The 25,380-nt window shown below is 42.8% G+C and overlaps 1 protein-coding gene across 1 annotated transcript; it reads left to right on the top strand.

The window, feature by feature from the left end:
• The first annotated feature begins 4 nt into the window (after window positions 1-4).
• On the top strand, window positions 5-25,201 carry synj1 (synaptojanin 1). The gene is given in 31 exon segments (XM_029448332.1): window positions 5-212; window positions 1,162-1,318; window positions 1,445-1,531; window positions 1,988-2,255; window positions 2,510-2,735; window positions 3,461-3,544; window positions 6,215-6,276; window positions 7,912-8,008; window positions 8,455-8,630; window positions 8,716-8,797; window positions 8,905-9,057; window positions 10,335-10,500; window positions 10,904-10,927; window positions 11,369-11,560; window positions 11,703-11,787; window positions 12,160-12,300; window positions 12,395-12,587; window positions 12,669-12,827; window positions 12,936-13,092; window positions 13,210-13,336; window positions 13,526-13,738; window positions 13,824-13,902; window positions 14,089-14,254; window positions 14,422-14,604; window positions 15,133-15,188; window positions 15,190-15,256; window positions 19,438-19,490; window positions 19,599-19,788; window positions 20,012-20,091; window positions 20,127-20,369; window positions 21,462-25,201. Coding segments are annotated over 30 exon segments (4,968 nt in total). The 5' UTR covers window positions 5-212; window positions 1,162-1,194; the 3' UTR covers window positions 22,497-25,201.
• Window positions 25,202-25,380: the final 179 nt, after the last annotated feature.

The raw sequence follows: 25,380 nt of genomic DNA, 5'->3' as shown, positions 1-25,380 counted from the left end.
TAACACATGTTCATGCATTTAACTTGAACAATGTAGTATTTATGTTTTCTGAATACTTCCGTCGCCCTTATACAAAAGCGCACGGCACAATTTCACTAGGCATTACGGTAACGTGAGGTAGGCGTGCTTTGCGTCGGAATGTACCATTTTCGCCAACACACCGGGAAGGATTTTGTTGTGACAGCGGGATAACAACCCGGCGGGGGCAGACGGTAAGGCGAAATCCTCAGTCCTTCCCCTGTGTAATTAAAATAAAGCACACTATAGAAAGATAGAGCCCGATTTCAAATGTATGCACAAGCGTATATGTTTTACATTACAGAGTCGCTCTAATGTATGTATTTGAAAATGTCAGTTTATCATCCCGGACGTGCAGGTAGTACCACCTTCAATGTATCGTCAGCTAGCGAACCATCGCTACCCCTGTGATTAATTTAGCTAACTTAGCTAACGTTCCCAGTTAGCATTAGAAAGGTAAACGACAGCTCTATCAGTTTCTCTTTCTCGTTTTCTTAGTTGGTTTCTCACCTCACTTAATCCAGCGTTAAAACTAGCTGGCGGGTGTACGTTAGCGTTAGCTTCGTCTGCTGCAGTTGCATTGTAAAGTCGTGACTGTCCGTGTCAGGATGGATGATATTTCAGTCCCCTGGCCTAACGTTATCGTTCACAGTGTTCGTGCTGCTCATAATCTCCAGCTACCTGCGATATTCAGTTTAACAGATTAGTTTGTCATATATTTGGGCCTTGGCGATACCCGTCATTTATAGTATGTTTGGCTTCTGATTTCGCAATGAAAGTTTTCTGAATTTGGCAATTTGTAATGTCATCGCCTAATAACGATATATTTCCATAATGTGTTGGGAATTCATTAACATTTAAAAAAAATGAAACCCAAAAAAGTGTATTACCCGCAGTCAGAGTGGTGTACGAATATTTATATTTGGTTTTTGAAACGTCTTTATACTTGGTTCTATCACAACATTAGCTACTATCTTCCTAAAAAGCAAAAATGTATGGTCAGATCATAGGTCACCTCTCTCCAGCAATAATCAATAGACCATCACACACTCTAGTAGCCATCAAATTACAGATGTTGTATCAGTAGTGTAGTGGTAGTGTTTCTTATCTGATATGCTGTCACTTGTTCTTTTTGGTTTCCAGATCATAACATAGGTTTTTCATCTTGCATCAACAATGGCCTTCAGCAAGGGATATCGCATTTACCACAAGCTGGATCCACCCCCGTACAGTGTCATAGTGGAAACTAGGACCCGGGAAGAATGCCTCATGTTTGAATCTGGGGCTGTTGCCGTTCTGTGTAAGAATTCTTGACGTGATGTTGTACTATGATTAAATCACAGGCTACATTTACCTCAAGGTTTAAAGGAGATGGTAGATCACTACCAATATTTTCCTTACACTGTTGCTTTCGTTTGTCTTCTAGCGGCGGCAGAGAAGGATGCCATTAAAAACACATACACCAAGATTGTTGATGCCTATGGCATCCTGGGCGTACTGCGCCTCAACCTGGGTGAGCTACAGACACATGTTCTCTATTCATTGCTCCTTGTTGCAGAAATGTCCGGGTCCAGTCCAGATTCTGACCCCCAGGTTCTTGTGTGATTGTGATGGCCCTCTGGTTTCAAGTCCTGTTGCTGCTTTCTTGTAAGCTGCTTTCTCCTGCCCTTTACATGACCTTGAACGCTGTTGTTATCACGACAAGGGAAAAAGCAGCGTAAAAGATTAAGTCTCAAAGATGGTCTCAGATTTGACTGGCTGGTGATTTTCTTTTTTCAAGGATTGGCACCCAATTTGAATGAACAATTTCTTGTCCCAGGCTCTTAATGTCTCTAAAATGATATTTTCTTAATGCATGGCTTTCACATCTCTTAACGTATTTCTTGCCTTTATTCTTTTTCTTTACAATCCACCATATATAATGTTTTCATACCCTTTCTCTTTGCCATACTCCATCTTACTTCTGCAGGTGACTCCATGCTCCACAGTCTGGTGGTTGTGACAGGATGCAGCTCTGCGGGGAAGGTGCAGGATTCTGAGGTTTTCAGGGTCACACAGACAGACTTTATATCCCTGAAGAACGATCCAGGAGATGAGGACCGGATCGCTGAAGTGCGAAAGGTCCTGAACTCGGGACACTTCTACTTTGCCTGGTCTGCCACAGGAACCGGCATGGACTTGAGTCTCAATGCACATCGCAGGATCCTAGAGGACACAACTGATAACCGCTTCTTTTGGTAAGAGCATCAAATAATTACTGTTCCAAGGTTCTAAGGAGAGTAGTAGGCAGGTGTTTGGCTCCATCAATCTCTTAAGTAGTAGATATGAACTAAGTACGTGCTCTGCAATCTTCTGCAGTCTTTCTGGTCAATTAGTTTCTTCGGAATTTGTGACATGAGGGCTGTGTGATTTGCAGCAAAGGTGTGAATACTCACAGTTCACACTGAATTTGTTTGTGTGTTTACTGTTGTTTGTCTTGCTTAATTAATAGGAACCAATCTCTGCACCTGCACCTGAAACACTACGGCGTAAACTGTGACGACTGGCTGTTCAGGCTGATGTGTGGTGGTGTGGAGATCAGGACCATCTATGCAGGGCACAAACAGGCCAAGGCCTGCATCTTCTCCCGCCTCAGTTCAGAGCGGGCCGGCACACGATTCAACGTCCGAGGAACAAATGACGACGGACAGGTGGCCAACTTTGTGGAGACTGAACAGGTGATTTAGATGTTTGGCTGTTTTATTGAATCTTTCTTCTTGTTGGAGAGGTGTTATGGTAAAAACTGCTCATCAAAGAACAGTTTGATACCATAGTTGCATCAGTTTCTATATGCTCTGTGCATGGTCACATGATCTTTGTTAACACAGTCTGTTTAAACACTGGTTATATATTTACTGTTAAGGATCAATCCTGGTGCAGCCTTGTAGTGAAACACTATTGCTCCAGCATATTGTTCTGTCAGTGTTTTGATGTATTTCAGTAAAGTGTCAGCACAATCTCAGTCGACCATCTATATTTGAATATGCAAACTTACTTCTTACTTCTCAGCTAAATCCTCAATTTGCATTGTCCCTTTTTATAGTTCCTGTTTCAGGACACAAACAGGAAGCTACAGGATGGGCAGAATAACTGGAACTACTCCAATTATAAAACAATGAATGCAGTACAACTACACTAATATTTCCTATCGCAAAAATGTCCATTGAGGTCATTCAACGTCTCTCTGTCAAAGGTTGAATAGTATTTTGCTTATTTTGGCCAGCTTCTGTAGGGCCGACAGTTTTTGGTCATGCTGAGTAATGATTTGGCCCTCCAAAATAAAAGTATTAACAGTTTGTCAGTTACCTATGGTTTTAACAGTTAATACTTTTTGTTTTTATACAATGTGTGTTTTGTCACTTTTTAAATGAACTAAACCAAACCTTTCTCTTGTTTTGAACAGGTTATTTTCTTGGATGACAAAGTCTCATCCTTCATACAGATCCGCGGGTCCATTCCTCTTTTCTGGGAACAGCCAGGAATCCAGGTAATGGAAACTAAACCTGTCCTAAAAAAAGGCAGCCTAGAATTGTGATGGGGGAGGTTTTCCATATATTAAGCCAGATTATATGAAAATCATATAGCAGCCCTCATGTTTGTGTTGAACTCCCGCCCATTTTGTAAAGGCTACAGTTGTAGATAAGGCTCACTCAGTCTCAGTTGATTGCACTTAAGTGTAAACACTGAACCCTGATGAACCTGACATGGAGCGCTTACAAAACAAGAAAAAAATACTTTAATTAAATATGTGGCATATTTGGTGAATTAAACCCCAATCCTCCTTGTAATTAAATTGGATATCTTTTATTTCTAGTTTTAACACATTTTGTCAATTGCTGTGTTCAGAAAAAGTCCATTAAGGGTGTTTTGTTGCACCTGAATGAGAATCGGCACCGTGATGGAATGGATGAGAACCCCCACCTGGTATAACCTTTTCTTTGGCTCTTGCTGGGGCTGGCGCTTTCATACTGCAGATAGGGATTTCTCTGTGTAATGCCAACAGCCAGGGGTGAAAACCAAGGCAATCCCATTATAGATTTTTATCTAGGACCCATACACAGTACATGTCTGGGAAATGCCATTTTGGAGATCTAAGCAGGAACTACGACCACCCCTTAAGTGCACACCATAAACAACATCATTGGGATTCTCCTGCCCTTGTCCTGACATTGCACAGACTGGTGGTTTAAATCAAGTGTGGGGGATGTTAATGATAGATATAGTTGTTCGTTGGTAAAGGGCATTTTCTGTTTCCCTCAGCTCCCAGACTTCTTTGGTCAGGTGAGAGCCTGGTCTGAAAGCATCCCCTAACCACTTCTCTTAGTCTGCTGATATTCCCCAGGAAACTGGATAATATGGATGGAATACCTGTGAAATCTCTTAGACGGCTAAAAGAAGCCAACACCTTAATGACCACATATTCAGTCCACAAGCTCTATGGTTTGGTCAAAACACAGGGGTTGTTGGCTTGGGGTTGTTTTCAGACAGAACTGTAGTCTTCTTGCTTTTTAAAGCACCGTTTTAGGTCTTAGTCTCTGCCGATTGTGGCTTTGTAGGCTTACTTCCTTCCACCCGCATACTGTCTTAATTCCCTGAGCATGATGGAGAATATATATATATTGATCTTTCTACAGTTAGTTCGCATTAGAAATAGTTTAATCATACTTGTAGTGTATTGTCATCAAACCCGGCTGGGAAAGATGTAAATCAGTCAAATGTTAGGGCTGCCTCCTCTTAGTCGATTAGTTGTTATAATTCTGGTTGATGACGACATCTTTAGTTAATCATATGTTATGGTTACTTTGGGAAAAACAGCCATTGGTTGAATAAGTCATGAGTGGAAAATGATCACGTGTCATCACAATAATATTCACAAATATGCTTTGTAGCTAAGTACTATGTTTCAAGAAATCCTTCTGAACGACTGCGTTCAAACATCTAATCAATGAATTACAGATTAACATTTCTAATGCATCGGTTGAGAACGTTTTATGATTAATAGTCAACTAACAATCGAGGACCAACCTTGTAAGTGGCATGACATGTAACCTTGAAAGTTATTGTGCACATTAAAAGCTTTTAGTGGTTTAGAATCAAAGCGAGTTCAAAAGGTGATTTGATCAATTTACACTCAAGGTGTTATCTGTTGAGTTGGAGTAAGGTGTAAATGGGGTTTGGTCTAAGGTGTACAAATGTAACCCGAGACCTTGCAGATGGTCTCTCAGGAAGTTATTAATTATGCATAGTAGACTTGCACAACAGTAGAGAGAGGAAGGAGTGACAAAATGGCAGAAGCATGGAGCAAAGTGTCTAGCCCTGCCAAATACAAGCCTAGCCAAAATGGGCACATGCAGACAATGCAGTAGTAATAATCATTGACCGGTTTAGACCCAGAATGTGTATATGTTGCTTGTGACCTGAATTGAGCGGCCAGTTGGCCCTGCAGCAGACCAGAACGAGGAGGAAGAAACTGAATAGTGGATGACTGCATTTGATTTTCTTCTTTTAAGTTGATGACAGGAAGAACATATATTTTAAAAGCAAGAGAAGAATAATAAAGTTGAGTGTTTATGCACAGGCAGAGATGGGTAGGGAACAAGTAAGGACCTGCAGTGCAGAGTCAGTAGATTTTCGCAAAAACAGCCTCTGTGCAAGGGTCCTGCTCAGCCTGTCAAGGCGTGGTCATGTGTGGTAATGTGTGGTCATGTGTGGTCATGTGTGGTCATGTCGGCCTTTACTTCTCTGTGAGGCTCTCGCAGCAAGATCTCGTAATCCAGTCAGGACCAGCATACAATGAGTATATAGCAGAATTAGTGAAACAAAAAGCAAGCAGAGAGGCAATAGAAAAAAAGTCTTAAAAGTTCCAATGAAGGGGACAGGAAAGTAGATTGTTTCTGCTGCTCAGTGTCTTTGTATGAACACATCTCCCTATGCTGACCCTGTGTTGCTGTTGTTCCTCCTTCATTTCCTCTGTAAAGGTTTTGTTTCCACTCTTCAAATGTCCTCCAACATTTCTATCCCAACTTCAGTCTTCACCACCAGGTTTTCTGGTCATCTGCAGCATGTGTGTTAGTGAAACTCTCCTTTACATTTTAAGTTAAGAAGGACAATGTGACTTGTGTCTTTTTTGTCTTTTCTTGCTGTGTCTGACTTGCAGGTCGGCTCTCATCGTGTCAAACTTTCAAGAGGATTCGAGGCAAATGCGCCTGCATTCGAAAGGTAATTAAAATGCTCTGTGTAATATGTGTGTGTGTGTGTGTGTGTTCAGCTGTTTTATCTGGCTAGCAACCGATTTCCATTCCTCTGAGGAGCTAAGGAGACACCATAATACTATGTCTCCTGCAGTCACTGCCCAAGGCACAATAGAGAAAAGTTCTCCAGAGCTCTTGAAGGAGAAGACGTTAATTGAAGTGTGTCCTCAGAGGCCGGTTTATTGCAGGGAACAGAAAGGACACATTAGTAGCCCTTGATCGACCTTAATAACCTGCATTTTATATTTATTTCTTTCCTTAACTTTTTGCACAAACCTCTTATCGTATCCTTACAAATTCTACTCTGAACGTTGGACAAAAAAAGCTGCGTTATGACAGGATTAGATCTTTGATTCCTCATCTCGTCTTAACTGGCTGTGAAGTTTGGAGACCAGATGGTCGGTGACAACTGTGTGCCTCCTTAAATGGAATCATCCACATTTGAATCTAAAACGGATCCTGACATTTGTCGAGAAAAGAACAACATCATTTTAAATGCAAACACTCACAAAGCTGTCGGTCTGATACCAATAATTATAATTTTTTGGAAAGTAGATCACTAATCACTGTGGCACTGCTTGATCGTACCATCCTTATCTATTTTCTGTTGCCAACATATCCGTCTCAGAGCAGCCATGCTGTTCACTTATTAGTATCTTGAACATGACAAGACAAGCATGTCAGATGGTACACCAGTTGTGTTTTGCAACAAACTTTTTTCCACACTCAGTAGTTGGCAATGCAGCTAGTCCTTTCTCAATCTCTGTCCAGATCGGGATTTATGACTCATCCTTTGTTTTATGTAGTCAGTTTTATCTGCAGTGACTTCCTAATATGTCTTGTGTTGAAATGCCTTAGATAGTACAAGGCTAACAAGAGCATCTTTTTATAAACACTGTAACGGTAGCCTGTGTCTGTTATTCTCACAGCTGGCTGCTCCTGCTGTTTCATCCTTATCTGCAATATATTTAACCAATTTGATACAGAGGCCCACTGTCTCTTCTTTTGTCCCTCAAGTCTGTAAAACTTTGCTAAAACACATCCCCACCTGAGAAACTGTTTTAGTAAGTGCACCCTTGAGTTAATCCCTGTCATATTCGTAATTGTATTTCCTTATTTAAGGGAGGAAGTGTCACAGCTGAAGAAAGATGCATTCAAATGCTAATAAGCAATACGACTTGTACAGCTCTGGAATTCATTGCACATTAATATTTCGCTGTTGACTCCAAAAGTGAAGCTTGAATCCACATTTTCTTGCCATTTTTGATGTGTCGTCATGTCCCATTCAAAGGCATTTGCATTCCTTTACCACACATGCACGAGTAACAGTTTGAAAAAACAACACGACACAGGCTCGTTAGTATTGTGCCTCTGTACAGAAGCCTAGCAGGTGTTTAGATGTGACGTCGCTGAGCTGCTGCAGCCCCAATTAATTAATCCGAGCGCTCGTGTGTGTGTATTTATCAAGCTTAAGCAATGCTAACAAGCATGGAGACTTTAATGTGTGATTGTAAATGCTGGAATAGGTACACTATTAGTCTGTGATGTCATTTTAGACCTTAAAGAAAGCGTATCACGTGATTTTGTATTTGGTTTTGTGCAGACACTTCACTACACTGCGGAGGTTGTATGGTAAGCAGGTGATCATCAACCTGCTTGGGGGTAAGGAAGGGGAACACATGCTCAGCAAAGCTTTTCAGGTGAGAGGAGCCATTCTCTGTCCCTTTAACACTGACATTTACTGTAGGACATGTATCTGATGCTTCTTAAAAATAACTGAATTAGTCCAACGCAAATCCAAACCACAGAGGAAACGTACTTTTGAGCTATAAAACTAAATTTAATTTATTAATATTAAAAGCATTTCCTGGTTTGCCCTAGCTGGATAGTTTGTCTCCTCAAGCGTGGATTTGAGTGCAATAACAAGAAATACAAGGCAGCACTTTCACTTTGTATGCAAAATATTGTGGTTCATAAGCTGTGGGTAGTTCTCATTAAGGAACCTTTCAAATATTTAATCTATTGGGCAAAACTTGAGTCATCGTTCTTTGAATGTCAACAGTATTTCCAACTGTCAACTGAGCCCTTGTTCTGAAATGTCCATGTTCACAGACTACAATCCTCTTCCTCTCTCTGTCACTCTCAGAGTCACCTGAAGGCATCAGAGCATGCAACAGCAGTGAAAATGGTGAATTTTGACTACCATCAAAATGTGAAGGGGGGCAAGGCAGACAAACTCCACAGTGTCCTCAAACCCTACCTCAACAAGTTCATAGATGAGTGTGGGTTCTTCTACTACTCGGGAGAGACGGGCATCGCAAGGTGAGAGATGAATGCAAACCTGTGTAAAGTGGTATGAAATGTAATTGTTGTTATTGCTTCTTAACATTATAACATGTCTTTGTAGAACTCAAGGTGGGACCATTAGGACCAACTGCCTGGACTGTCTGGACAGAACCAACAGTGTTCAGGCCTTCTTTGCCCTCGAGGTAAGAGTCTGACACAGTATGTGCTCTTGTTATGCTGTAAAATAGAATTGCCATTGTTTTTAGCGTTGATGCTTATAGTCTTAACCCCACGTTCCTCACCACACCAGATGCTGCCCAAGCAGCTAGAGGAAATGAGTCTGACAGAGAAACCCCAGCTGGTGGCCAGATTCCAGGAGGTTTTTAGGACCATGTGGTCTGCCAACGGAGACTCCGTCAGTAAGATCTACGCGGGCACTGGTGCCCTGGATGGCAAGGCCAAGGTACAAAATATGGACGCGCTAAATCCACACAAATATAGAATTTCAAAGTCATTTGCAGGTTCATCGTTGAGGCAACATTAAGGCACGGCAGGTTTTCAGAGCGGCTTTTGCTGTAAGAACTTATGAATTTCAGTGCTTCATGGTAAAGCTCAGCCTGCTGTAACAACGTCCTCACAATTGTTGATAGTGGCTGGGGACATGAAGCAGGGAATGACAGCATTTGATTGAAGCAAGTTCAACACTAGATAAATAAAGATATTTAAGTTTTGCCCCATTAAATGAAATGTGTTGGTAAATATAGTCCTAGAGAGAGGATCACAAAGGTTCACTATTGTCCTTCACAAACTGGTGTCAGGTAACACATTTTAAGCAGTTCATCTCAGTTTAAGTATGCTCATAGTAGATGAGCAATTCATGAAAAGGGAAACCTAAATATCCACCACTAGAAATGGCACAAATACTGGCACTGTGCAATGAAGTTAGAAGCCCTGTAAGTTGACAGAACTGGAGACCTAAATTGTTACCTTTTGACTTTGAACCATAAATAGCACTTAAAATAATGTCTAGTTGTGCGTCATTGTGCATGCAGTGACAGAGTTGATCCTCTCTGTGTGTAGAACTGTGTGCTTCACTTTCTTAACTCTTGTGTGCTGTCTCTTTCTGCTATCCTCTGGACCTCTCTACCTGTGTGGTAAGTTAACAAGCCAGTCGATGTTGTGTTTGAACCCTGGGTCTATTTCTGGTGCATTATTGATTTCAGTGTCTGTGGGTTATATGATTAAGATGGAGTATGGGATAGGTGGGACCTCTTTTATTTGATAAAAATAGATAAAACTTGATTTTATTTCCCTCCATGTGATGCACAGCATCTCTCGAAAGCTTCATGGAGATCTCTACTGATCTACAGAAATCTAGTTAAAAAGAAAACAAAGGAAAAATATCTATTGCTCTCGATTGTTGAGTGATCAATTTGTTACTATTGCATCATTTCCAAATGTTGACTACCTTATCTGGCAACATCCGCTGTCTTGATTGGATGAACTTGGAGGAATCACTTTAAATGATCGGCGTGTGGCGTTAAATCAAACTATGTCGCACATCAATCGGTGAAGTTTTGATCCTTCCCAGTCAGTTCAAAACTCTATAGATCTTGGACCTCTCTGATGTGTTCCTCCTTCTCTTCTCTTCCGTGGTTGGAGTGGGAAGTACAGACTTTTCACACCAACTGAGCGTATCGCTAATAACTTAAGTGTTTTTTTGTGTGTGCCTGTTTGTAGGTGGGAAAGCTAAAAGATGGCGCTCGTTCTGTGACGAGGACCATCCAGAACAACTTCTTTGACAGCTCTAAGCAGGAGGCTATAGACATCCTGAGGCTGGGCTCCACGCTCAACAGTGATTTGGCGGACAAAGCTCGGGCCTTGCTCACCACTTCCAGTCTTTACGGTAATTATTCAACATATGACGTATTAGTTTATTTCATCAACAGATCACATCTTCCCTAAAATGTACTTATGAATAACAAATGCAAGTTTCTTTTGTCTGTATTACATGTGGCAGCTTCTATACTTTGTAAGTTTAGGAAAAAATATTCCTTTCTGCTCCATCGGGGAGGAATTGTATCACTACTTTGACGGGTTTTTGAACTCAATCATTTGTAGCCATGTTAGCCAGAAACTACTGTGCACCATCGGAGGGTCTATCTGCAACACGCCAAGTGTAATCTCTGGGTGTCGGCTCTCTGTCCCAGTTAGATAAAAGCTGACCGACTGCTCTGCTAGAATGATCTGTTACAGCACTGGTTAACCCGCCCTTCTCTCCCTTCTCTCCCCATTGCCCGCTATCTTAGTCACTGAGCCCATCTTACAATCAGGTATAGTAACTGACAGACTGCCCCCAGTGGATGGATCTTTTCATCCCGTCACATAGTTGTCCTATCATTTGTGTTTGCTACCCTTTATTCATTCATTTAAAATCCAATGTTGGTAGCGGTTTTAACCCTCTGTCTGCGGTATATCATCAGGCTTTTGAAATTGTGGTTAAAAGAAAGAGGATGCGTAATTTTGCAATGAAATTTAAAGACAGAAGTGAACCATTACCAAGGTGGATTATTTAAATGTCATGTGTATTTCATCAAGAGTTTTTGGTTTATATCCCTTCTCCCATGCCCCATGTTTTAGAATGTTGTTGTAGTCTTCCTCTGTTGTATTTTGGATGTTTTGATTAGATTTCTTCTTGTTTCCCTGTTGCCACCCTGATCTGCAGATTGCTCCAAGCATTTTACACTCTAATCCTGCTGTCCTCCCCTCATCAGCCTCCCCAAGAGTACTTCTGGGAATGTGTCAGAACTACCATAAATACACGAGGCCCAAGCAGATCCGCGTGTGTGTCGGCACCTGGAATGTCAACGGGGGTAAACAGTTTCGCAGCATTGCTTTCCGCAACCAGACACTCAACGACTGGCTGCTGGATGCTCCAAAGAAGGCGGGACATCCTGAGTTCCAGGGTATGTCGGTGTTTATTTATCTGCTCGCTGGTGGTAAATGTCATGACTGAAGGCAATCTTTTGGGAAATTGTGTTATTTGCTCTCTTGGTGAGAGTTAAATGAGAAGACAGTATTTTTAACATTGTGTATTTCTCTTTACAGACAGCAAAGCCAACCCCATAGATATCTTTGCCATCGGTTTTGAGGAAATGGTTGAACTGAATGCCGGAAATATTGTCAGTGCGAGGTATGTGCGTAATCTTCCAGCCTCAGATAACTGACCAGGTCTACTCTTTGGCTAGTATCAAGAACACTAATGCTGTTTTCACTTAAAATAGAAGGTTATGAAATATTTAAATGCATGAATTGCATTAAAAAGGCTATGAAGGTAGCCATGACCTTTTTCAGATCCTGAATTTTCTCTTAACATAACCGTTATTATTATTATTATTTTGGTTATAAAGCTTGAGGAGGAACAAAGAGGATTTTGTAACATTTTAAGATTCAACATAATAAACTGTTAACGGCCCACCCTCTGACTTACGTTATGTTTTTGTCTGGGTGTTCTTCGTTCTTTTTTTTTTCTGCACTATTAAACATCTTTCTGTTTTTCTCTCAGCACTACAAACCAGAAACTATGGGCAGCTGAGCTACAAAAAAACTTATCGCGGGACCACAAGTACGTGCTGCTTGCTTCAGAGCAGCTGGTGGGAGTGTGTCTGTTTGTTTTCATCCGCCCACAGCACGCACCCTTCATCAGGTACGTACACGTTCTCATGTGAGACGTATCGAGTTATGCTGTAAATCACAGCAATTGTAACAAATGTAACCTTGTTGTTCAATATGTTTTCAAGGGATGTTGCTGTAGATACTGTAAAAACTGGGATGGGCGGGGCTACAGGGAATAAAGGAGGTGTGGCCATCCGCCTGCTCTTCCACACCACCAGCATCTGCTTCGTCTGCTCCCACTTTGCTGCTGGCCAGTCACAAGTCAAGGAGAGGAATGACGACTACAATGAGATCACGCGCAGACTCAGCTTCCCCATGGTAATAACCATGACGTCAACAAGTGATTTCACAAACACATTTTTTTGCAAAGCGTAACCACATCCGTCTTGTCCTCGCCAGGGTCGTCTGCTTTACTCGCATGACTACGTTTTCTGGTGTGGAGACTTTAACTATCGAATCAGCCTGCCCAACGAGGAAGTGAAAGAGCTAATCAAACAGCAAAACTGGGACGCCTTGACAGCTGGGGACCAGTTGGTGGACCAGAAGAACGCTGGTTTGGTATGACCTACAGCACACCTGCATGTTTACAGCACTAATAACTCTCACTTCCTCTCAACAGAATTGAGCCTTTTATTGCGCGAACTAATGCAGAAACATCTTCGACAGGTTTTCCGAGGTTTTATCGAGGGAAAGTTAGATTTTGCTCCGACCTATAAGTACGACCTCTTCTCAGAAGATTACGACACCAGTGAGAAGTGCCGCACACCGGCCTGGACCGACCGCATACTCTGGAAGAGGAGGAAGTGGAACTTTAACAAAACAGGTGCCAACCCAAGTAATCTCCCTGCCTTCTTTCTCAGACCTCATGACTGAAGACAACATTGCAACACTGGCAAACATATGTTTTAGTCTTACATGTGCATGTGTGCATGTTTTGCAGCTGAGGAGTTGAACGTAGTCGGGGCAGCTTCTACATCTGGGGAGAATGAGGACAATTCAGAAAACCCCCGGAACTCGGGGACTCTGAAGTTCTATGACAGGGCCGAGCTTAAGACCTCAGACCACAGGTAATATACAGTATATATACATATATCAGTAAGTGTGGAGTAAATGAATGACTTTTAAGTTTCACCGCAGCGATTCTAATTTTGCTTAAGTCTATGTATTCTTGTCAAGAACCAACAATAGTGCAAATATATACGCTGTTTCTCTTTAATCCAACATCACCGTCCTCAAGCGCTCCTGTCTTTCTTTAGGCCCGTCGTGTCGATAATAGACGTGGACATCCTGGAGGTCGACCCGGAGGCGCGGCACCAGGTCTACAAAGAAGTCATCGCCCTGCAGGGGCCTCCAGACGGCACCATCCTGGTGTCACTCTGCTCGTCCGGCCCAGACGACTACTTTGGCGATGAGCTCATAGACGAGCTGCTGGACAAGTTTTCTAATTTCGGAGAGGTCATCCTCATCAGGTGAGCCTGACATCCCGACACAGACAGTTGCGCGTATCACCGTCAGACCGTGAGACCGCATTTCACAATGTCCTTGTGTACGCAGGTTCGTTGAGGAGAAGATGTGGGTGACTTTCCTGGAAGGTTACTCTGCTCTTGCTGCTCTTTCTCTCAGTGCTTCCACTGTAAGTCATCACAGATTATAATAACTCATTCTAAACCTTATCATTAATAGTAAAACATGTGTATCCATCTGTACCATTTAAACTTGAAGTCATTCAGAGTTTTAATCACCACTGTCGCACTTTTTTGTTAATTGTATACCTCAATGTCTACTGTGCTCTTGTCTGTGTCTCTTTGTTACATTGTAGGTGCTTGGCAAGATGATCGACATCCGTCTTAAGAGTCCAGGCTGGATCAAGAGTCTGGAAGATGAGATGAGCGTGGAGAGGATCTGTGGAAGCATCCCCACCTCGGCCAGCTCCACCCTGCTTGCTGAAGACACGGACATGGGCGATGATGATTACGATATGGAAGGTGAGGGATGACGGCCAAGCAATCCCAATCGTAATGCTCAGGAAATGTGCATTTTATGAATGCCAATTTATGTTTACGTTTGAGCTGGGAGGTTTCCGCCACTGATGTACAAGAGTCTGTATGGATGACCAGTTTCAAGTACATGAATTCCTGCCCTCATTTACCAGGTGACGTGGACGACGAAGTGGAGGAGATCCTTCCCCAGCACCTTCAGCCTGGAGCAGGCTCCGGCCCTGGATCCTCCCCTCTCCCCTCCCCCCGCGGTAGTCCCTGTCCCTCCCCCACCCACGGAGAGCCTGCCGGCCCCAGCAGGCCTAGTCGTGGAGGACAACCCTGCAGACCATCACAGGGTAAATATTACATGTGCAGCGTGACACACACCTGGTGTCAGGTTGCTATAAGCACAGTCCAGTGATCAGCTCAGGCTCCAGTCTGCCTGCTGGAATATAAATATAAATATAAATATATTCTGTTCTGTTTGTAATGCACTGAAGCAGATTTAAGCCCATCATCATTGAGGAGAGAGATTCCAGGTAAAATGAAACGTGTGGTGATTTAATCTATGTTTAGTATGAGAGAGCTTGTAGTGTGTCTTCCAGTATACAACTTGTTTCCTTATGAAACATGTTGTATGTATTAAAATGTGTGCTGTGTTTATTTGTTGCATGTTTTTCTATTAGACTTTCAGCTCATGGCTTGGAATACTGTACAGTATGTTTGACCAGTGTGATTTGTCAATGAAAAGAACATGTTTATATGATTTTAAATCTTTGCATTAGAGTAGAAAGGCTACAGAAGTATTATTCTGTATTGTGGTTATTCCTCAGTTAAATAACTCCTTTTTCATTTGCGCCCTCCTTTTTCTTTTTTCTTTCCAGGGCCTCCTGTCGACTTCCAGCCGGGCGCACCCACATCTATAGAGCCCAAACGCCCGCCCCCCTCCTCGTCCCCACGCCCCCCCAGCCAGACCAGCACCCCCTCAACGCCCACCACCACCTTCAGGTAAAGTATCATCCTTACCCTTATTGTCCACACTTAATTAAAGCCTCATTTTCTGACCTTTTAATCACAGAAGTATGCTTTTAGTCAGAGCAACCAAATGAAATCCTGCATTGGACGTGTGGATTTTTCTACAGTATGAGATACTTTTAGCCAGGGGTTAACATTTTCACCTTTTTATCCCACTGCTTCTCCTCATTCCTGAAGGAGGCATGAGCCCTATGCCAGTTAGAAGGGTATCTGGAGGTAAAGTGATTAATGTAAAACTGTGTTCATGTGCTTATATTGCCGACGCATTCAACGTAGTGGCTGCTACTCTCCATCTGACGCTAAATGTGTACGTATGTAATGAACCATCAACATGACATGAGCCGTCTCCTACACCTGACTGGATGATTACACCACTGGGGCTGTCCTTGGGTTTAGTTTCAGCTTTTCAAACTTGTTGATACATGGTACGTTGCCAAAACAACCCAACCAAATCAATCTCAGAACACAGTTTGCAGTGGAAATGGGCCATGAGGTCGCTAAGTCATGTTTGATTTTACTGCTAGATTAAGGTTTTCGAGTGCTACATGACCACTTGGGTCAACTTCAAAATGCAGTGCTTCTTTTGCATCATCACAATCACTCCCCATAATTCTTATAGAGAAAATGTGGTTAGCGTTACAATAATATCCCTCCTCTGTCGTATATCTGTGAGTACTATACTAGTGTTGTTATTTACTAGCCTGGATGTTCTCCTAGGTTTTGTTGCCTTTATTCTAATGTATTTAATGTAGGAGTAGCTGGTAAGTCGTGATGTATTTTCTTTCGTATTAAAAATACTGTTTCCCCTCTTTGACTTTAAGACTGTGGCGATAACATTTTCGCATTTTTATCCCACTGCTTCTCCTCATTCCTGAAGGAGGCATGAGCCCTCTGCCATTTAGAAGGGTATCTGGAGGTAAAGTGATTAATGTAAAACTGTGTTCATGTGCTTATATTGCTGAAGCATTCAGTGGCTACTACTCTCCATCTGACGCTACACACAGAGAAGCACATTGTGTTGATTCAGTAAGCTGTCATCAGTTCCAATGCTCATTTAACTTCAGCATTGAACACAGTTAGTTTGTAGATGATTGTGTGATGCTTTAACAAAAATGTGTACGTATGTAATGAACCATCAACATGACGTGAGCCGTCTCCTACACCTGACTGGATGATTACACCACTGGGGCTGTCCTTGGGTTTAGTTTCAGCTTTTCAAACTTGTTGATACATGGTACGTTGCCAAAACAACCCAACCAAATCAATCTCAGAACACAGTTTGCAGTGGAAATGGGCCATGAGGTCGCTAAGTCATGTTTGATTTTACTGCTAGATTAAGGTTTTCGAGTGCTACATGACCACTTGGGTCAACTTCAAAATGCAGTGCTTCTTTTGCATCATCACAATCACTCCCCATAATTCTTATAGAGAAAATGTGGTTAGCATTACAATAATATCCCTCCTCTGTCGTATATCTGTGAGTACTATACTAGTGTTGTTATTTACTAGCCTGGATGTTCTCCTAGGTTTTGTTGCCTTTATTCTAATGTATTTAATGTAGGAGTAGCTGGTAAGTCGTGATGTATTTTCTTTCGTATTAAAAATACTGTTTCCCCTCTTTGACTTTAAGACTGTGGCGATAACATTTTCGCATTTTTATCCCACTGCTTCTCCTCATTCCTGAAGGAGGCATGAGCCCTCTGCCATTTAGAAGGGTATCTGGAGGTAAAGTGATTAATGTAAAACTGTGTTCATGTGCTTATATTGCTGAAGCATTCAGTGGCTACTACTCTCCATCTGACGCTACACACAGAGAAGCACATTGTGTTGATTCAGTAAGCTGTCATCAGTTCCAATGCTCATTTAACTTCAGCATTGAACACAGTTAGTTTGTAGATGATTGTGTGATGCTTTAACAAAAATGTGTACGTATGTAATGAACCATCAACATGACGTGAGCCGTCTCCTACACCTGACTGGATGATTACACCACTGGGGCTGTCCTTGGGTTTAGTTTCAGCTTTTCAAACTTGTTGATACATGGTACGTTGCCAAAACAACCCAACCAAATCAATCTCAGAACACAGTTTGCAGTGGAAATGGGCCATGAGGTCGCTAAGTCATGTTTGATTTTACTGCTAGATTAAGGTTTTCGAGTGCTACATGACCACTTGGGTCAACTTCAAAATGCAGTGCTTCTTTTGCATCATCACAATCACTCCCCATAATTCTTATAGAGAAAATGTGGTTAGCGTTACAATAATATCCCTTCTGTCGTATATCTGTGAGTACTATACTAGTGTTGTTATTTACTAGCCTGGATGTTCTCCTAGGTTTTGTTGCCTTTATTCTAATGTATTTAATGTAGGAGTAGCTGGTAAGTCATGATGTATTTTCTTTCGTATTAAAAATACTGTTTCCCCTCTTTGACTTTAAGACTGTGGCGACTGTCCCCGCCCACTGTTCGGTAGGAGAGGCAGTGAAGGTAACTGGCCATCTGAACCCTGTAGTCTTACACCAGGTCATCAATGCTGTTTTGACATCATTGATGGGTCATTGTTGGGCAATTAGAGTGTGTGTGTGTGTGTGTGTGTGTGTGTGTGTGTGTGTGTGTGTGTGTGTGTGTGTGTGTGTGTGTGTGTGTGTGTGTGTGTGTGTGTGTGTGTGTGTGTGTGTGTGTGTGTGTGTGTGTGTGTGTGTAAATACTCTCACAATCACTGTGCCTCTGGAGGACAATTTAGACTTTTCTATCCATAAGATTTGTTTTTAATTTAATATGCAGTGGTGGTTATAAGTGTAATACATCCATACACAGTAGTGTTAAGGATTAATGAAAACAACAGCAGAAGAGCAGTCATTTTCCCTTATGAGACTTTATGGTTTTTACTGTAAACTTTTGTATTGATCTCTGAAAGTAAATATCAGAACTTGTGCAAGAGGGAGATGTGCATCAGAACAAGTCTACTTGTTTATCACATTATAATCAGTAGTCATCAGGTACATGCAGCAGATCATCTGACTGAATTGGTTGCACATCGTAAGGAACAGGATACACTCTGTAATTAACAATTGACTAAACTAGTATTGATTTGGTGATCTAGTTTTTTTTTTATAACTGGCGTGAACGTGAGTTAAAGGAAAATCCCTTTGGTCCGAAATTGTCTTAGAGTCAGCTCGGCTGCAGTAAGCCACTGTGATTAGTGGGGCAATCCTCCTCACGCAGGTGGATGTATAGACTCACAGCATCTCAGGCTTCACTGCTCTGCTGCATTATTACCACCATACGCTATTCCTAGTGCTTCTTGTAAAGTGCTGTCATTGGGAACACCTGCTTCCTATGACCAGTATTCCACTGTGTGTGTATAACACTAATGTGGTTTGGTTTCCTTTGTGCTGCAAAGGACCAAAAAGCCCCGCCCTTCCTCGGCCAGATGCTGCTGCAGGTGAGTGCCGGCAACAAGCATGATGTAGCCTCACTTAGCATTAGTGTACCAATGAAGACAACGGGTTGTTGCTCAGTTATGTAGGTTTGTATTTGTCCCATTAAAGTCCATCTTTGTGGGGATTTGTCTTGTACTTGCTGGGCCAAGTCTGTCTACTATAATCATGTGTTCGTGTGTGGGTGGGTGGGTGGGTGTGGGGTTAGCTGAATCCCTCTGTCACAGTAACGGTGTGTGTGATTAGCAGGCTTGACTTACGTTTGGTGGCTGTACAGTAAAGTATTACACAGAAGCAGACATCTAAGTCGCGTGGGAACATGTTCTTAGGCACTGAGTGGGGGTCAGCAAGAGAATAGTGAAAGAAGAGGTGTGTGCTTGCAAGCTGTGGGGTAAACGGTTGGCTCACAGAACAAGGCCTGCCTCTCCTCCTGACCTCCTGCAACTCAGGAATTACTGAGTCATCGTTAATAATCAGGTCTATCAGGTCATAGCCTGTGGTGGGTTTGCAGTGCACTCGTGTGTTTGTGTGTGATTTACTGTAGCATAGTGTTTGTAAAAGTTACATTCGCTTGAATCTCCCGTATTCCTAAAAGCTCCTGCTATTCCTTACATCTCTCTCTCTCTCCAGAGGGCACAGCCCACATGATAAATACGGAATAGTAAGGTGTATATTTGTTGCTCATGAAGCCTGTTTGTCTGTCTTAACTCTTTCAGCTCGAGGCCAGGTAGCAGTGGGAGCTCCTGGACCCGGAGGTGCTCCCAGACCGGTGAGTTTACAACTGTGTATATTTAAAACAAAATAAGTTTGATCTTTTACAGATCTTTACCCAATGTGTCAATTTATTTCTATTCTCTATTCCCTCTTTGTCAACCAGAATATCCCTCCTCGAGCTGGGGTAATCAGCATTCCCCCTCAGTCTCGCCCACTACCTCCCTCTCACCCTGGAGCACCCAGACCCATTCCAGAGGTGCATCCCGGGGCCCCTCGGTCCATCCCAGACAACCACCCTGGAGCCCCACGACCTGTGCCCAGTGGCCAGGCTAAACCGACTGACCTGCCTCTGGGTAAGGAAATGTGTTTTCACTAAAGGGCATTATGCTAGATTATCAATGCAAGAATTGTGCCCATGAGCAAGGTACTTAACCCTGAGTTGCTCCAGGGAGACCCTGTAGTTAGTTCACTGTAAGTCGCTCTGGGTAAGAGTGTCTGCTAAATGACCTGTAAAAGAATGCTATTAATGTGTTACAGTGAATTTAAGCCTAAACTCTGTCCTGTTTGCTCCCTCAGGTCCTCCTCTGATAGAGCCCCCTGCAGCGAGACCCCAGGTTCCATCCCCCATGCAGGCACCCATGCAGGCACCCATGCAGGCACCCATGCAGGCACCAATACAGGCACCATGCAGGCACCCATGCAGCCCCAATCGGCTGCCCCCTCGATTCAGTCCCAGCTCCCACCGCCAATGCAGCCCTCACTTCAAGCTCCACTCCAGCCACAGCAAGCTCCTAAAGCGGGGCCCCCTCCTACCGCTGCTGCCCCTGCTGGGTCTCCGCAGGGTCTAGCCTCTCCCAAACCCCCGCCACGTTCCCGCTCCTCTCACACTCTGCCACCCGATGCTGCCAAGTCTGAGACAGCCCCAGCTGCGCAGGTTGGTGCCAACGTTCTTTTCATTAAATTATTGGAATTTGGTCAACTGAACACTGAACACTAACATAATTATCTATTGAATACACTGAGATTTTCCTGCTTGCTTGTGTTTTTAAATAATGTACTTCAGAGTCTTACTCAAATTCTGCTCATTGGACAAGATATTTTACGCTAAATGATGACAAGTGTTGGAGGTGGAGACTGCGACAATAGCCTCTTTCTGCTCGAGTCGGATTAGCGTAGTTGTCGTGTCATTCTTTCTGCTTCTGCTTTTGTCTCTCTGATACATTTGTCTCTCTCTCACAAGCTGGAGAAGCCCTCAGGGTGACAGGTACTTTATATTAAACCACCTCTTTGTCTCATCCTTCATAGCACAACAGTCCTCTGCTCTGATGTTATTACCTCTCATACATTACACCCAGTAACCTCGTCCTTTCTCATTTCGCAATAAAATGTCCTTCCTTTTACGTTTCCTCCCTATTGTGGTTATTTTAACCTGGATGTTTTTAGTCCACTGCAAGACCATGCATCGTTTTGTGTTAGGCTCTCTATATGGAGCGTTTTATGTCTTCTTTTCGTCGGTCAACATATGAAACCATAAATGACATGGAAAAAAACGATGAACATGTGATGTTTTGTTGTTGGCCATTCCCCCCCTCACTAGTCCTTTCATATCTGCTCACTGTGGTTCAGGTGTTGAGAGTGAGCACATATGCAATGACCTCATCATTTGATTTGACATTTTTGTTGTGATTCAATTAATTTGTAATATAGTTCATGATTGTATGCGGACTGTGATACACACATCAGTTGTCAGCTGTAGTCAGTGTATTTAAGTTGACCAGATTAACGGTACCCTGTGGAGTTTGAACCACTAGTAGCATTATGGATAAAGTAAAACACACAGAATGTAAATATGTAACTGTTAAACAAGAAAGTTCCAATTGGCATCTTTGTTCTAAAGAAAGATTATAATAAATGATCTAATGGACCATTAGTTAGTAAAAACACATATTATCCTGTGGTTCATATTTTCACGCAGCATTTTGTTGTGACAACTAAATGTCCTTTTCTTTGTTTGGTTCCTCCTTAGACCAATGGACTGAATGGAATCCAAAGAGAAGCACAATGGAAGCCTGACCCTTTTGACGCACTTGCTTCTGATTTCCTCATCTCTTCCTCCTCCACCTGGCACAACACCCAGTCCCTGACCAGAGGCTCCTCTCTGCGTACTCCCCCTTCTGTTCCTGCATCTACGTTGTCCTCCAACACTCTCCCTCTATCCTTCTCCCTCCAGTCCTCCGCTCTGTCAGACCTGCAGCCACTTGATTCGTCTTCCTCTTCCTCACTCTCCACCCCTTCACCGTTCACTTCCTCCCTGCTCCCGCCTCCTCCGGTCCCGTCTCGTAGCCGCTCGCAGGAGACGCTGCATGCCTCCCCCGGCCCCATCCCGACTGACCAGCTTCCTGCCCGACCCAACAGCACCAATCCCTTCACGGGCCCACTGACGCAGCAGTATCAGCAGAGCCGCTCGCTCACCCCGGACTTCAGTGTCCAGCGTCCCGTCCCGACGCCAAACATTCAGAGGACCATGTCAGCTTTTACTCAGCCACTCATCCCCACCCCCGCTCCAACAACAGCCCCTACTGCTGCACCCACCTCCCAGTTCCGAAGGACCACCTCCCTGTTCGGACAATCGTCCTCTTTTAATCCTACACCTGCTCCTCTGCTCCCCCTCGCCCCATCTCCCGTCCCCTCCTTGCCTATGGCACCACCCTCCTCCATTCCGCCTGTCCTCGCACCTCGACGCCAGCCACCTCCCCCAGGAGGGAAACCGACTCAGCATTGGGTCACTTTTGATGATGATTTGAATTTTCAACCTCCAACCAAAACCCCACAGGCCCCCGTTTTCCCTTCAAGTTCCCTAGTGTCCCAAACTCAGACTCAGACGTCCCGCTCTGTGTTTGACTCAGAGCCCGACTGGTTATCGTCGACCCCTTCAGTATTCCCAACTCTCCCTCCTCCCATCCCAACCAGAACTGTAACCAGTAACCCTGACCTCCCAGAGGTACCGAGCGACGACGGCTTCTTCCCCTGAGGGTCAACAGAAAGATGTGATCACTCTTAATATGTAAAGGGCATATCCAGATATGTATAGATCTATGATAAATGTGTATATGTGTGTCTGTATGTACAAAAGAGACAGTATTTAAGAAGTATAGACCAATTCCCTTCTGAATCACAGGACAGGATTTATATCTTGAGCAGTAACAAGTGCACGAGCCTAAACGCGTGTTCTAACTTTACCACAGAGATGTTTGCTTATTCCCTGATATTAACCTTTATTTTAATATGAATCGTTCTGAAGTTTAATTTTTATTCAGGGCAGCAAACATGTGCATGTGTCTACAGTATAGAGTAATATAAAGTACATCTAATACGCACAAATCATGTGTTTAACCACCTGTGCAATATCAAGACATTTCTGTGTGGCCGTGCAGCACACTGCGTTGGCCTGCGAGGTCCAGGGTTACCTTGGTATCTGCTACATTCGCTTGACACACTGCGGTTCATATCCATCATTTTGACTGACTTGTACATCAAAGCGGGATTCTCAGAGTAGAGGGAAATCTTCTACCTTCTCAGTTTACATGTTGTAGAAGGCTATGCACTGCAGGTTTTACATTTGACCCCAAAATAGTTTGTTGTACGTTTTCTGTTCTGTTCTTTTGTGTCTGAGGGGTGCACTTTTATAATACATACTGTGCTCTCGCTTTTATCATGAATGTACTTTATGTTGCACTGGGTTTTGTCATCGCCTCCTTGCTGACACCACAGCGTAAACAAGAACAGTGTCATAGCCAGTCAAACTGTTCACTGCCGCAGGACTGATGATCCGTAATGTCATCTCATTGATAGTAAGACATTTTGCTCTCTCTCTCTCTCTCTCTCTATTCCATCATCATTCTTTGTCGTTGGGCTGTTACGCTAAGCTGGATATATTTTGTAGCTCTATATCAAAACCTATACATAGTGATTATGTATAAATGTAGGTTTTCAACATGGAAACGACTCGCTAAATGTGCATATGTGTGTTCGTGATGATCGTATCAGTGGTTTGCACAATGTAACTGATATGCACTGAAAGGCTATATGTGCTCTCTTGGTTGTGTTCTTGCTGATGGCAGAATGACAGAAATGAGAGTCCTGTGGTTTGAACAGATGACCTTTCCACCTCCTGTAGTGTTTTGATCCTTCTTAATTGATCCAAAGCATTTAACCACACTTGTAAATTCAGAGAATGTGGCGTGTGTGTGTGTGTGTGTGTGTATACTTATTTTACTGTAAGTACAAAGACGGTGTGATTTTGGGTCCGTAGACATGGCGCCAAGGAGAAGCCATGCATAATAATAATAATAATAAGAGGGCACATTTTTTTACTTCCGCTTTTGTTTATTGCAAAAGTCCTGCTTTTAATTTCTATGAACATTTACTCTAAATAATCTATTGTTGATAACTGTGGTGAGAAGTAATGTGTTGTGTTTGAGGTGCATATCGTCTGTTGTCGTGTTTGACAGTGTTTGTGTTTGGAAGTGAGTGTGTGTGTGTGTGTGTGTGTGTAAGAGTGGAATATCAGAGCTTTTATCCCTCGGAAGTCTCCCCTTTGAAGTGCACACAGTGTATTTGCTTACAGGTTCTGTACTAACAGCCACTGTATTCACACGCGCATGGCTGTAACTGTATTTCCGCTCTCCAGCCTGCCAAGGGCTGTGGAGGGGGCCTCATTTTACGGGAAAATGTTAACAATACAAGACGAAGGACTTTTTACCCACAAAGCACCCACCAGCTTGACTGAATATACAGACTCAACTACTCTACTCTATGCTTAAATGCATTACCAAAATATAATTTCCAGTTGACTGTTTGTTGTGTCCTTCCCGGGCGCAGTGTGGTCCACATTCCAGACGGTAGTGTGATTGGAGTGTTGAGTGTCAAACTCTTCTCAGCGTTGGCAGAGCCTCGCTAATTTCGTAACCATTCATGAGGTGTGTGTGTGTGTGTGTGTGTGTTGTCAGAGGTGATGTGTCAGTATTTTCCCCTGTACTACCTTAATTCACTCTTTCACTGCTGTTGAGTTGTAGAGATCGGCGTCAATGATGACAAGCAACAGTTTTACAAGAGGATCAGTGAGAGTGCAATCGTCCCCACCATGACACCATGCTAGCTGTTGTTATCTATTCAGATGTTGTTTTCCCCCAACATTCAGAAATTATGTAACCGGATGATATGTCTTAAAAGCATTTTGACGGCTCCTTGAGGATAAAACATCTGACCCAAGATGGTACCAGCTAACTAACGCTTCTGCGCCTTGTTTAAACACAAATGTAAAATACATACAAATAATCTTCGTTCACTGCACTAAATGCAGTAGCTATCTATGTAAGCAAGTGTAGAGGGTTGCCTTTGCTTACATGTCAATGTCAGCTCTAAAATGCATTTATTGTGTTATCCAAATGTGTGCAGTAGATACTGTATCTGCATTAACAGTAGGTGACTAGCCAGCGCTTTGTGTCATGTCTTGTTGAAGATGAGATTTTATAGGAAACAAATTGCTCCTTTTGTGAGGTTGGTGTCCCTTTTTATGGCTATAATCCATAGTAAATAAAGAGTCTGTGTTGTTGAACATAATCTGTATGTATTAAAGAGAAAACATGAAGCTGAGATTTGTGTTAATATCCAACGTTCCATATTTTAAGTGCACAGCTGATTGCACATTTATGTATGAAGCAGTTTATGTTGTATGTATGCAAAAATAAATGTAAGTTGACCCTGTATGTTGATTTTTGTCTTCTCTGAATGCAGACTGTTACTGTATTGCACATCATAAAGATATAAACATCATATACCTATCATACCTCTTCTCAAAATTCAGTTGTAAAGACATTACATGTATATTAATTTGTGTCAAGTGAATTTTATTTATATAGACTAATATCACAAATTTGCATCAG

This window comes from Cottoperca gobio, chromosome 14 (genome assembly GCF_900634415.1).
Source record: "Cottoperca gobio chromosome 14, fCotGob3.1, whole genome shotgun sequence".
Lineage (NCBI taxonomy): Eukaryota > Metazoa > Chordata > Actinopteri > Perciformes > Bovichtidae > Cottoperca > Cottoperca gobio.
Note: the sequence above shows the minus strand (reverse complement) of the source record. Positions and strands in the feature narration are given on the sequence as shown.